We start from the raw sequence: 12,057 nt of genomic DNA, 5'->3' as shown, positions 1-12,057 counted from the left end.
GCTATATCGCCGCCTGTTTTATTTTTTTTGTTTTTACATTTACCTAGTCAAGTTTTGACTAAATGTTTTAACATAGAGGGGGAATCGAGACGAGGGTCGTGGTGTATGTGTGTGTGTGTGTGTCTGTCTGTCTGTGCGTGTGTGTGTGTGTAGAGCGATTCAGAGTAAACTACTGGACCGATCTTTATGAAATTTTACATGAGAGTTCCTGGGTATGATATCCCCGGATGTTTTTTTCATTTTTTCGATAAATGTCTTTGATGACGTCATATCCGCCTTTTTGTAAAAGTTGAGGCGGCACTGTCACACCCTCATTTTTCAATCAAATTGATTGAAATTTTGGCCAAGCAATCTTCGACGAAGGCCGGACTTCGGTATTGCATTTCAGCTTGGTGGCTTAAAAATTAATTAATGACTTTGGTCATTAAAAATATGAAAATTGTAAAAAAAAAAATTTTTTATAAAACGATCCAAATTTACGTTCATCTTATTCTTCATCATTTTCTGATTCAAAAAACATATAAATATGTTATATTTGGATTAAAAACAAGCTCTGAAAATTAAAAATATAAAAATTATGATCAAAATTAAATTTTCCAAATCAATTTAAAAACACTTTGCGCTTGTCGAAGAGTTGTCAACACAGGACTAACAAAGAAACTAACATCTACAGACGGACACGAACCCTATCACACACTAGCAAACCCTGATAAACATACAACAAACAACTGTTTAACAACAATGTACACATCAACAGCTAGGTCCAAACAAAATAATATTAAACACAAAAAAACACCTCTCACAGAGCACAGCACAAGAATGTCTTTTGGGGCACAACACATCACGTCGAACATGAAAGTCGCAGCCAGCTACGGGAAGAACTGAGTCTTCAACCTACTCTTGAACGCGTCAAGAGAGGGGCTCTGGTGAAGCTCAAGCGGCAGGGAGTTCCAGACGGAGGGGCCCGCGGAGGGAAATGCACGCTGACCAGCAGATGCGAGTTTCGAGCGAGGGACGTGAAGGCGGAGTGGGTCAGCAGCAGAACGGAGGGGACGGTCGGAGGGCTGGGTGTACAGGTCCAGGGAGGATTGAAGGTACTCGGGAGCAGAGTCGTTGAGACACTTGTAGACCTTAGTATGTCATAGAGAATAGAGGATTTCGGGTACAGAAATCCTTTCATGCAATGACGTCACGACTTTCGGCGATTGGTCAATGCATTTTATATCAATAATGTCGGTCATTCTTGAAATTATCGCTACTTGATATTGCTTTCCAAACTTATACGAAGTGACCGTGAGCGTAGAGTCAGTTATGAACTGAACTAGCCCCGAACAGTGAGATATAGAGAACAGTACACAAATACGAATGGAGAGACTCGGAAACTCGAGTCAGTCGTCGCCACGCTCTCAAGTGTAATATTTGAAGTTAAAATCTCCCTCCCCAACATGGAAAAACCATTATGCACGTGCAAGCACTGCTGTTTATGTGTGAGATGCTGTCACTTGCTTGGCTTTTGATAAAATGTACAGACCAAACGATTGCTCGAAATTGAAGGAAATGTTGTATCGTTATCACTAAAGCATTGAATTAAACGTTTGCCAAATACCAACACATTGGCTTTGTTATTTGGAAAGTTATGAATGTGTGTGCAAATGATCCTTAACTTTTTGTGAGTAGCTTAGTATAATAGGCTTCTGGCTAATGTCTATTAGTTTGCCAGAGAGCTTGCCAAATAAAACAAGAAGAGCAAACGCTCGATCGAGTCACTTTCGCAGTTCTGAATATTATATGAGGCATCAGATGGACAGGAAGAAATTGCTATTCACAACACAATGAGTCACGTTCACATAAAATTTGAGCCCGGTCACTTTTATAGTTTCCGAGAAAAGCCCAACGTTAAGTTGTGTGTTGCCGAACAGAAAAGGCTAGTTATCTCCCTTGTTTTTCTGATAACGTTCGTAAAAGGCTACAGATGTAAATACTTTGATGTAAAGAATAATCCTACAAAGTTTCAATCACATCCGATGAACTTTGTCAAAGATATAAAATGTCTAATTTTTCCTTTGACGCTGACCTGTGACCTTGAAAAAGGTCAAAGGTCAACGAAACCATCGTTAAAGTGTAGAGGTCATTGGAGGTCACGACTAAACAAAATATGAGCCCGATCGCTTTGATAGTTTCCGAGAAAAGTCCAACGTTAAGGTGGTGTCTACGGACGGCCGGCCGGCCGGCCGGACGGCCGGCCGGACAGACTAACACTGACCGATTACATAGAGTCACTTTTTCTCAAGTGACTCAAAAAACAATTACTGTTTATGAAGTAAGTTTAGTGACTGGCTCAAGCAAATTCATATACCAATCAAACAGTGAAACACAGAACTGTACATGTGTGTCAGATTCGGATGTACACGGAGGCAATAGCCTAGTGGTTATGACGTCTGCCTTGTGTGAAGAAGGTTCGGGGTTCGAATCCTGGCTGTGGTGGTGGGCTAAATGTGGAGATTTTTTCCAATCTCCTAGGTAAATTTACACATGTGCAGACCTGCTAGTGGGTTATCGCCTTCAGTGTGTACACACAAGCACAAGACCAAGTACACATGGTAAAGATCCTATGATCCATTTCAGAGTTCTGTGGGTGATAAAAAATTAAAAAACCCAGAATAATTAGATCATCCGGAAACGAATTATGACTGTCTACATGATGTGAAAAAAATTGTCATACACTTAAAAGCCCATTCATGCAAAACACAAGTGTACATGATAGTTAAGTCACAGTCGATAAATGGAGAATTCGATTCAGATGTAAACCGATTAAAATGGAACACCCCTTTTAAGACCCGATTTTCTCTTTGTAAAATGGGGGTTCCACTGTACTACATGTACTTCTTTAAAATTCATGGGCTGCAACTTCCACGTTCACTTGTGTTTTTAACCTTCCATCGAACCTTCTCCATGGAACACGGACATGTTAACTACTAGACCATTGTGTTTGTGGTGGACTGATTTCAGACAGCTTACTGTGTCAGTTCTATGGTGCCGGGAGTAGTGAAGCAGAACTTGACCCTCTCCTTGTCACCTTTAGGGATAGAAGCTGGATCTGCGTAGCCCATGAAATACACTGAAAACATCATGGGAGGGAAGTCATACTTCTTCAGCAACCTGAAAGTAAAAATCATCAGATAGAAAATGAGTCACTGATGCTCTGGTTGAAAAAAAGGATTAGGGGGGCTTAACGTCCTCACAGGGAATTCCCTATTTGGGACATGTATGTGGTGGTATGCTAAAAAGAAGCATACTCTGGTACAGTGGAACCCCCCTTTTAAGAGGGCCGTCACACACGCGACTCAATCGCGCGATTTACCCTGTCACACGGGCGACTCAGTCGCGGAAAATAGCTATGACAAGTCTGCGACTCAGTCTCATGCGATTCCCTCGTAGCTTTGAGCTTTAGAACTTGTTCTATTCCTGCAACCCAGTCGTCAGTCAATCGCAGGGGCAGAGCCAATCAGAACGCGTCGTTGCGGCCTTCGCGCCGTGACGTAAAATAATGGCGGACAGTGTCTCTTCGTCGATTCAAATCTTTTTGGAAGAACAGTTTCCTACTCAGAATGACTCAGATATAAAGGAGACGTTTTAGGCGTGTACAGCGGTTGGGAAACATTAATTGCAACTGTCTGGGAACTTTATTTCTTGCAAAGGCGTAATGCTGAAAGGTATTTTTCAGAAAGGTAGAGCGATGTTCGAACATTAGCATCTGCTCTCGCAAAGCGCGTTTGCTGTGTTCACTGTGACACGTCACTTCCGCCCCGCTCGCGTGGAGTTATCGTTCGTCAATCGTTCACCGTGTGACGGGTCAATGGCCTACGATGTGATGTGCGATCGGCTTGAGACTGAATCGCGCGATTGAATCTCAACGATTGAGTCGTGCGTGTGACTGATGCTTAAGACCTAGACAAATCTGAGAAAGTCAGGTGTCACGAACTGAAAACTCTGCCTGAACAATCCCTCTGAATGCGGTCAATGCGCATGCGCTAACATGGGGAGACTAATCAGGTCGCGAACAACCTAACCCTAACCCATGGTTTGTTCGGTCAAAGGGTCACATTTTTTAAGTCCATGATTGGCGCATGCGCATCGAGAGGGATTGTTCAGCAGAGTTTTCAGTTCGTGACACAGGTCTTCAAAAAGGAGGGGGTCATGAAATGGGGGTACATTTACACAGGTTCTGAACAGAAAGTCTGTGGAAAGAGGTCTTAAAAGGGAGGGAGTCTTAAATAGGGGTTTCCACTGTAGCAGCAAATATGTTCAGTTTCCAGATATTCTCACCGAACATACCTATCCAGGTTTCCCAATTGCTTCGTTTCCGGCCGATTTATGTGGAGCACGTGATGCGCACAAAAAATATTGGCGGTCTAGTCTAGAAGTGTCGTCTGCGCAATGATCGTGGCGGCTTTCTTGACCGCCAAGGACGACCACGCACGTTGTGAGACGTCATTCGTTAGACCTCAATACAACGTCTACATCACATAATTGTCCGAACCCTCCCCCCGTGTACACTACATTGGGTGTGCACGTTAAAGATCCCACGATTGACAAAAGGGTCTTTCCTGGCAAAATTGCTTAGGCACAGTTAATAATTGTCTACCTATACCCGTGTGACTTGGAATAATAGGCCGTGAAAGGTAAATATGCGCCGAAATGGCTGCAATCTACTGGCCGTATAAAATTTCATTTCACACGGCATCACTGCAGAGCGCCTAGAACTGTACCCACGGAATATGCGCGATATAAGCGTCATTGATCGATTGATTGATTATTGCATTGTCAACATCTTTTTAATTTTATTCAGTACCATTTCAAATTGACCGCAGACAGAGAACAACACTGCCTTATATTGTAACAAATAAAAATTGCCGTCAAGAAACAATAATTAAATTACATATCCATACCCAACTCACAAATAGCAATTAACTCTAGTTCAGTGCTGGTAACGCTGTACGCGTCCCCTTGGTAACCAAGGGAGACCACTCTAAAAAAGAAAGTGATCCATCCCATAATGCCCGACTATCAACAGTCAGACATCCGTATGCGTGCGCATACGCCGCCATCTTATCATTCCACTCTCAGCGAGCGACGTGTCTGGTCGCGTTTTGTTGTACGCTCCGGCTGTGTTCAGCCTTGGTCTTTGTTTCCTGACATTGACTTCGCCCCTTGGTCTGCCGCCGAGCTTTGTCAATACCCTGGCTGTTTTTGGGTGAGAGATTTCTTGTTTTATGTAACTCTGGCGACGTTTCTGTCGCACGTTGTGAACTTGTAAAATTTTTCAGTTCGAAAATTTTTTGTGAGTTCGTTTTGACATGGCGGAGTGCGCCAAAAATAGGACTAATTCGAGACAGGCTGCTGCTTCAGCTTCTCCGGCTGCTAGTTCTTCTTCCTCTAAGAGAAGTTCTTCGTCTAGAAGAAAGAGTGATGGAATTTCCGCCACTTCTCAGATAGAACCGGGAAATGTAGGATGTGATGTTGATGTTGTTGGTGACAAGCCTTTGTCCGCCATTTTGTCCGGGAAGAAGGACAAAGTCACACGTAGTGATAAGGATAAAGATGTTGTTAAACCGGTTGTTTCGTCGGGGGCTCCTGGTGATTCAGGTGTGTCTCCCGCCGATATTGCGTCTTTGCTTTTGACTTTGAGTACACAGGTTTCTACTTTGGCGGCCGATTTGTCGGCGACGAAAGCTGAGATTCGCGCACTTCCGGCTGGCGTCGTTGATGCATCTTCGTTGGGTAGAGTCAGGTCTTCACCGACTCCGTCCACTTCCGGTTTTGCTTCAGCTTCTGCTGCGGCTTCTGCTGTGGCTGCTCCTACCGTGGTTCGGGCGGAAGTGCATGCGTTGCAGCACGGTGATGGTCGGCTGGTGTCCCTTGTGCATGGGCCGGTGCGCTCTAAAGGTATGTCTAGCCCTCAAGTTACCAGGTTCTCTGGTGACGAGGGTTTGCGGTCACAGGATAAAGTAAGCCACTTGCGTGGTGAAAGCTCTCCTGCAATTTCTGGACAATGGCATCGCGTCCGTCCGGCAGTTGTAGGGAGCCCTGTGAATCGTTTGAACTCTGCATATACCTCTGATTCAGTGTCGGGTATGCCGGTTCGATATCCGTCCCGCGGGACGGATGGTGGGTGTGACTCCGAGGACTTTGCAAGTTTCTCTGGCGTTGACCCACCTGGTTGTGATAGCGACCAGGAAGGAGGGTTGGAGGAGGGCAATGCCACGGCCGTGGATGACACCCTTCTCAACCTGCCGTCGAAGCTGTCGAGCGCGGTGGCTATGGCAGCGGAGACGGCCTCCAAATACTTTCCGGAAGGGGTGGTGAGAAGCAAGGAGAGACTTCTGCCACCCAGGTCGGCTTTTGACGATTTCCGGTCTGCCAAGAATGATTCTGGTCAGTTCCGGTTTAAAGAATCGTCCTCGGTTGCCTACGTTATGGCAAAGGTTTTCAAGGGAAGGAACGGACCGGATGTGCCGTTGTTGTCGCAACGTGGTGATGCACCTGAAGATGTTCTCCCGTGGTTGGCCAAGGCGGGGGATCGAGCTGTTTCTGGTATTCAGAAGTTGAAGCTTGTTCCCCGGCCTGTTAAGCTGATTGGGCATTTCGCGTTACCAACGGCTGTGTTGCCGGTGACGCCTGAGCTTGCTTCGCTGCGTGAAGTCGGTTACGGTTCTTGCACTCCGCTTCCGTGTACCGAGGCTTCGATGGTGGGTCTTGAAGATGCAGGGAGGTCGTTGCTTGAGCTGACGTCAGTGTCAGAGTCTCTGCAACGGTCTCTTTCGAGGTCGATTGCGACCTCACTGGACCCCTTTGAATTCAGGTTCGACGCTTCGGCGCTTGACGTGTCTACCCTTCTGGCCACTTTGGCCAAGGTTACAAGGGAACAGATGTCGGTTTCAGCCAACCTTTACGCACATGCAGTGCACTCAAGGAGGTCGGCGTTTTTGTCGGGATCGAGGATTTCTGATAAGTCCACGATTGAGGCCTTGAAAGTGTCCCCGTTTTTAGAGGGATCGTTGTTGGGTCAGGCCTCTTTGGATGCTCTCCAGAAGGAGACAGCGGACGCGAGGGATCTCGCTATAGCCCGCATTGCTTTTCAAGGTTTGCCTAAGGCTCAGGGCAAACCTCAGGTTCAGTCTCAGTCACGGACTCAGTCGCAGTCTACGGCCAAACCTCAGACATCCTCGTCTGGTGGTGGCGGTAAGGCTCAGAAACAGTCGTTCTCTTCAGGGGGTAGAGGTCGCGGTGCGCCCTACCCTAAGAGGGGTCAGTCCTTTGGTGGTTCTAGGGGGTCGGGGCGCAAGCCCCACCCCCAATGAAACTCCCCCGAACAGGCCTTCCCGGTAGCCCCCGCACTGGTTGTGGCGGGCGGCCCGTCCAGGGCCCTCTCTTCCTGGCTGCAGCTAGTGGACAGCAAGTGGGTTACCGGGATCGTTCGTTCGGGGTTCAGGCTTCTCTGGTCAGGGGAAAAAGCACCTCTGACCAGGATAATCCCGCTCTGCAAACCCCCCAGGGATCCGGAGGCGAGAGCCGCGGTGCAAGGGGAGGTGTCAGCCCTTCTCTTGAAAGGGGCGATAGAAGAGGTCTTGGACTTACGGTCCCCGGGGTTTTACGGCAGACTGTTTGTTGTACCGAAAGCCTCGGGGGCTTGGAGACCAGTTCTCGACCTGTCAACTCTGAACATGTATCTCCGAACGGTGAAGTTCACTATGGAGACGCCGGCCTCTGTGCGAGAGGCGCTTCGTCCGGGCGATTGGGCTACCTCAGTGGACCTTACGGACGCATACTTCCACGTCTTGATGCACGTGACGGACAGGAAGTGGTTGCGCTTCCGCTGGGGAGCCAAGGCCTACCAGTTCAGGGCACTGCCGTTCGGCCTATCTCTCGCGCCTTGGATATTTACCATCGTGGTGCGTCAGCTCTGCGCTCTTGTGCGCAAGGAGGGCGTGCGTCTGCGAGCTTATCTGGACGATTGGCTGATCCTACATCAGGACAGAGAGTTGTGCCACGTCCATACTCGCATGGTGCTCAGTCAGGCTGCCCAGCTCGGGTTCTCTGTGAACCTGGGCAAATCAGAACTGGTTCCATCCCAGACGTTCACTTACTTGGGGATGGAGTTCGATACGCTCAGTTGGTCGGTCCGCCCGTCTCAGAAGAGGGTGGCCAAACTTCAAGACTTGCTCCGTGCGCTTCACGGAGAGAATCTGGCCAGTGTACGGGTTCTGACATCAGTACTTGGCCAGATGGAGTCTATGGCTACTCTTGTCCCACTGGGCAGGGTACACAAGAGGCCGTTTCAGGCAGCTCTTCAGGCCCGGTGGGATCAGTCAACCCAGGGGTGGGACACCCAGATTTCTCTGGGAGACTGGTTTTTCGAGACCACGCAGGTCTGGCTTCTTCCCTGGGTCTCACAGGGAGTCCCGATAGTGCGCCCGGCGCCAGAGAACGAGCTGTTTACCGATGCTTCTCTGACGGGGTGGGGAGCGCACCTGGGGGAGCATGTGGTGTCGGGAGAGTGGAACCTGTCTCTTCCCACGCGCCATATCAATGCTCTAGAGTTGGAGGCTGTTTCCTTGGCCCTCCAAGCTTTTCTGCCGTTCGTTCAGAACAGTCATGTCAGGTTGCACACCGACAACAGGACGGTCGCGGCTTACGTGAACAGGCAGGGCGGAACGAGATCCCTCAGCCTTTCAGACAGTGCGTGCCTCATTCTAAAGTGGTGCGCTTCGCATCATATTCTGCTGTCAGCCATCTTTCTGAAGGGCAGCTTGAACGTCCTTGCAGATGCGCTGAGCAGGGGGGACAAGGTGGTCCATTCAGAGTGGACGCTGTCGCACCAATCCCTACACCGGCTTTGGGAGCAGATAGAGAAGCCTCAAATCGATTTGTTCGCAACTCGGTATTCAGCGAGGCTACCGCTGTTTGTATCCCCCTTCCCGGATCCTCTGGCGTGGGGCGTGAATGCGCTAGAACTGGATTGGACAGGGCTGACAGCTTACGCCTTCCCTCCGTTTTGCTTGTTGGGCAAAGTTCTCAGGAAGGTCGACCTGGAAAAGCCAGCGCTGGTTCTGGTTGCCCCACTTTGGCCAAGCCAGCACTGGTTCCCGGACTTGCTGCGACTGGCGGTTCGACCGCCTATCCCCATCGCAGTAAGAAAGGGAGAACTTCTTCAACCCAGGTCGGGAATCCCTCACGAGAACCCTCAGGCCCTCAACCTTCAAGGGTGGATTCTGTCAGAAGCGCTATGCTTAAGGCAGGCGCCTCTTCTGCCACTGTAGATTTTGTGAAGCATGCTCATAGGAAGTCAACCAGTTCGGTCTACTCGTCTCACTGGGCCTCTTGGGTGAAATGGTGTGGTCTTAACAGGGTTAAACCTTTGGCACCGAGGTCCATGCAGGTGGCAAATCATTTAGCCTGGCTAGCTGGACAGGGGGGGTCAGCGTCTTCCCTTCGTGTTAGAAGGTCCGCGATTTCGTCAACACTTAGGCAGCTGGGACATAAGATTACTCTTGATGGGGTTGTCGCTAGCGTTATTAAGGGTGCTGCCCTTAAAGCCGCGCGCGTGAAGTCTTCGCTCCCTGCTTGGGATTTGTTGCTTGTGTTGAGATTTTTGGCTTCTAACGAGTTTGAACCGTTACAGTCATCTAGTTTGGCTAACTTGACGCGCAAGGCGGTTTTTCTAACATTGCTCGCGACGTCGCGTAGAGGGAGTGAGGTGCATGCTTTATCCGGCTTAGCTAAAGATATTGCAACCGAAAAAGATGGTTCCATATCTCTTAAATTCAGGCCTGAATTCTTAGCAAAAAATCAAAAACCAGGTCATATGTCTCCTGTTGTTAACATCCCTGCCTTGAGCAACATCCTTGCTCCTGGAGATCTTGACATAGTTAACTGTCCGGTCAGAACGCTCAGCGTTTACCTGTCTCGAACTAGGTTCATTCGTTCAGAAAATCAAAAGTTGCTTTTTATCTCTCCCAATACAGCAAGGGGCAAAGATATTGCTAAGGTGACTTTGGCTAAGTGGGTATCCACGCTAATCAGGCAAGCTTACGCCTGGTGGCATACTCAGTCCGGAGAGGTTAGGGCAGTACTTCCCCTGACCTCGGCAAGAACGCATGAGGCGAGAGCATGGGCCTCCTCTGTGGCAGTGCTCCGTTCAGGCCGTCTGGCTGACGTTTTGGAGGCGGCCTATTGGAAATCGGAGGATGTCTTCATGAATTATTATCTGAGAGACATCTCCTCCCTGCGACAAGATGGCAGTTTTGCACTACCTTCTATGGTGGCAGCAGGACAAGCTCTTCTACGTTGATGTTTGGTGAGTACCCGCCACCTATAGTAGCAATCTGCTATTTGTGAGTTGGGTATGGATATGTAATTTAATTAAAAATTTTAAGAGTAAATTTTCATTTAATTAATAGACTTACCCAACTCACAACGTTTATTCCCTCCCACCTCCCCGCTGTGGTTGGTACTGGGGTCTATAAAAGAGTGAGTTGGGCTTCGTTTTGGAATGATAAGATGGCGGCGTATGCGCACGCATACGGATGTCTGACTGTTGATAGTCGGGCATTATGGGATGGATCACTTTCTTTTTTAGAGTGGTCTCCCTTGGTTACCAAGGGGACGCGTACAGCGTTACCAGCACTGAACTAGAGTTAATTGCTATTTGTGAGTTGGGTAAGTCTATTAATTAAATGAAAATTTACTCTTAAAATTTTTAATTATACAATGTAGTGTGACTTACGTCATGCCTAAGATACGGGTGTAGAAGTCCAGGGATTTCTTTGGATCTTTGACTCGCAGCATTGTTTGCTGCATGATAAAATCCTGTAACATAATTTGAAAGGTTTCAATGACCAGTGTGTCAACTGTGTATACACACGCATGCGTTAGAAAGATGCCAAAGTAATACCGACATACTAAAACAGTTTTGCTTTGTCACTGTTCTATCCGGGGTGCACACTGCAACACAGCACCGTGTTCCACAAGACTGCTAACAAATGCAAAAAAAAAAGCCTTTCGCGTACTCACCTTGGTCTCAGGTGTTGGTGGAGAACATGCTGCCTTCACTGCTGCGTCGGTCAACGCCATGGTGTCTGCTCTGCGATGGAATATTACCCTCGCCGAAGTTGGCTGCGCTGATCTTCCAGTTCGCTATACGTGCAATGCAGCCAGAGTGATTGCCCTTGAATAACAGTGATGTCGATTTATGACCTCCGACACTTACAGCAGACGCCCCCCCCCCCCCCCCCCCCCCTCCCCCAAAAAAAGTAGGCCCCCAAATAGTATCCTCCAGTTAGATAAGCTCGTCAGTCTACTCCAACCTATATGTTCTGTGTCAGATATTCTTGTATGCGGACTAGTGTACGAATTATGATTACTCATTTGGATGAAATGTGTTTTCACTTCTTTCATTGTGTGTGTGTGTGTGTGTGTGTGTGTGTGTGTGTGTGTGTGTGTGTGTATGTGTGTGTGTGTGAGACAGAGAGAGAGAGAGAGAGAGAGAGAGAGAGAGAGAGAGAGAGAGAGAGAGAGAGAGAACAAGAACAAGAACAAGAACAAATCTTTAATTGTCTAAGGCCACAGCCCCTTACAATAGTGGTTAAAATAACAGCAATAGTATCTGCACAGTTATAAATTATAGTCACGCATAAAATTCAACAAATACATTAAAACCCTGATGACATATCACTGAACCTCATTTATAAGGGTTCGTCTCTTCTGTAGCATGAAGAACACAAATCTGCTGAAGCTGTTCATCACATTTTCCTCATTATTGCCACAGAAATACACAAGTTGTTGTTGCAGCGTCTTAGAGTTCGAGATTTTCAAATACTTTGCTCGAAGGTCTTGATAAAAAGGACATAAAAATACAACATGGTGTTCATCTTCTCTATCAGCTGTACAGAGAGGACAGTTTCTTGTCGTTTGGTTTGGTGCGTACCGAAACTTGTGAGCGTTGATTTCGGATACTCCTGCGCGGAAACGAGTAAGAGCAACTCTGTACTTAATATC

General features: G+C 47.7%; 1 protein-coding gene across 1 annotated transcript in view; it reads right to left on the bottom strand.

Moving 5' to 3' along the window:
* LOC138951922 (lactoylglutathione lyase-like) overlaps window positions 1-11,230 on the bottom strand; it is a 32,543-nt gene extending 21,313 nt beyond the window's left edge. Inside the window, exons 1-3 of the mRNA XM_070323483.1 lie at window positions 11,074-11,230; window positions 10,787-10,869; window positions 3,019-3,159 (exon numbers count right to left, since the gene is read on the bottom strand). Coding sequence (XP_070179584.1) covers window positions 3,019-3,159; window positions 10,787-10,869; window positions 11,074-11,133 — 284 coding nt within the window. The 5' untranslated portion in view covers window positions 11,134-11,230. The remainder of the gene's footprint in view (window positions 1-3,018; window positions 3,160-10,786; window positions 10,870-11,073) is intronic.
* Window positions 11,231-12,057: the final 827 nt, after the last annotated feature.

Source organism: Littorina saxatilis, linkage group LG17, assembly GCF_037325665.1.
Source record: "Littorina saxatilis isolate snail1 linkage group LG17, US_GU_Lsax_2.0, whole genome shotgun sequence".
In the NCBI taxonomy this organism is placed as follows: domain Eukaryota; kingdom Metazoa; phylum Mollusca; class Gastropoda; order Littorinimorpha; family Littorinidae; genus Littorina; species Littorina saxatilis.
Note: the sequence above shows the minus strand (reverse complement) of the source record. Positions and strands in the feature narration are given on the sequence as shown.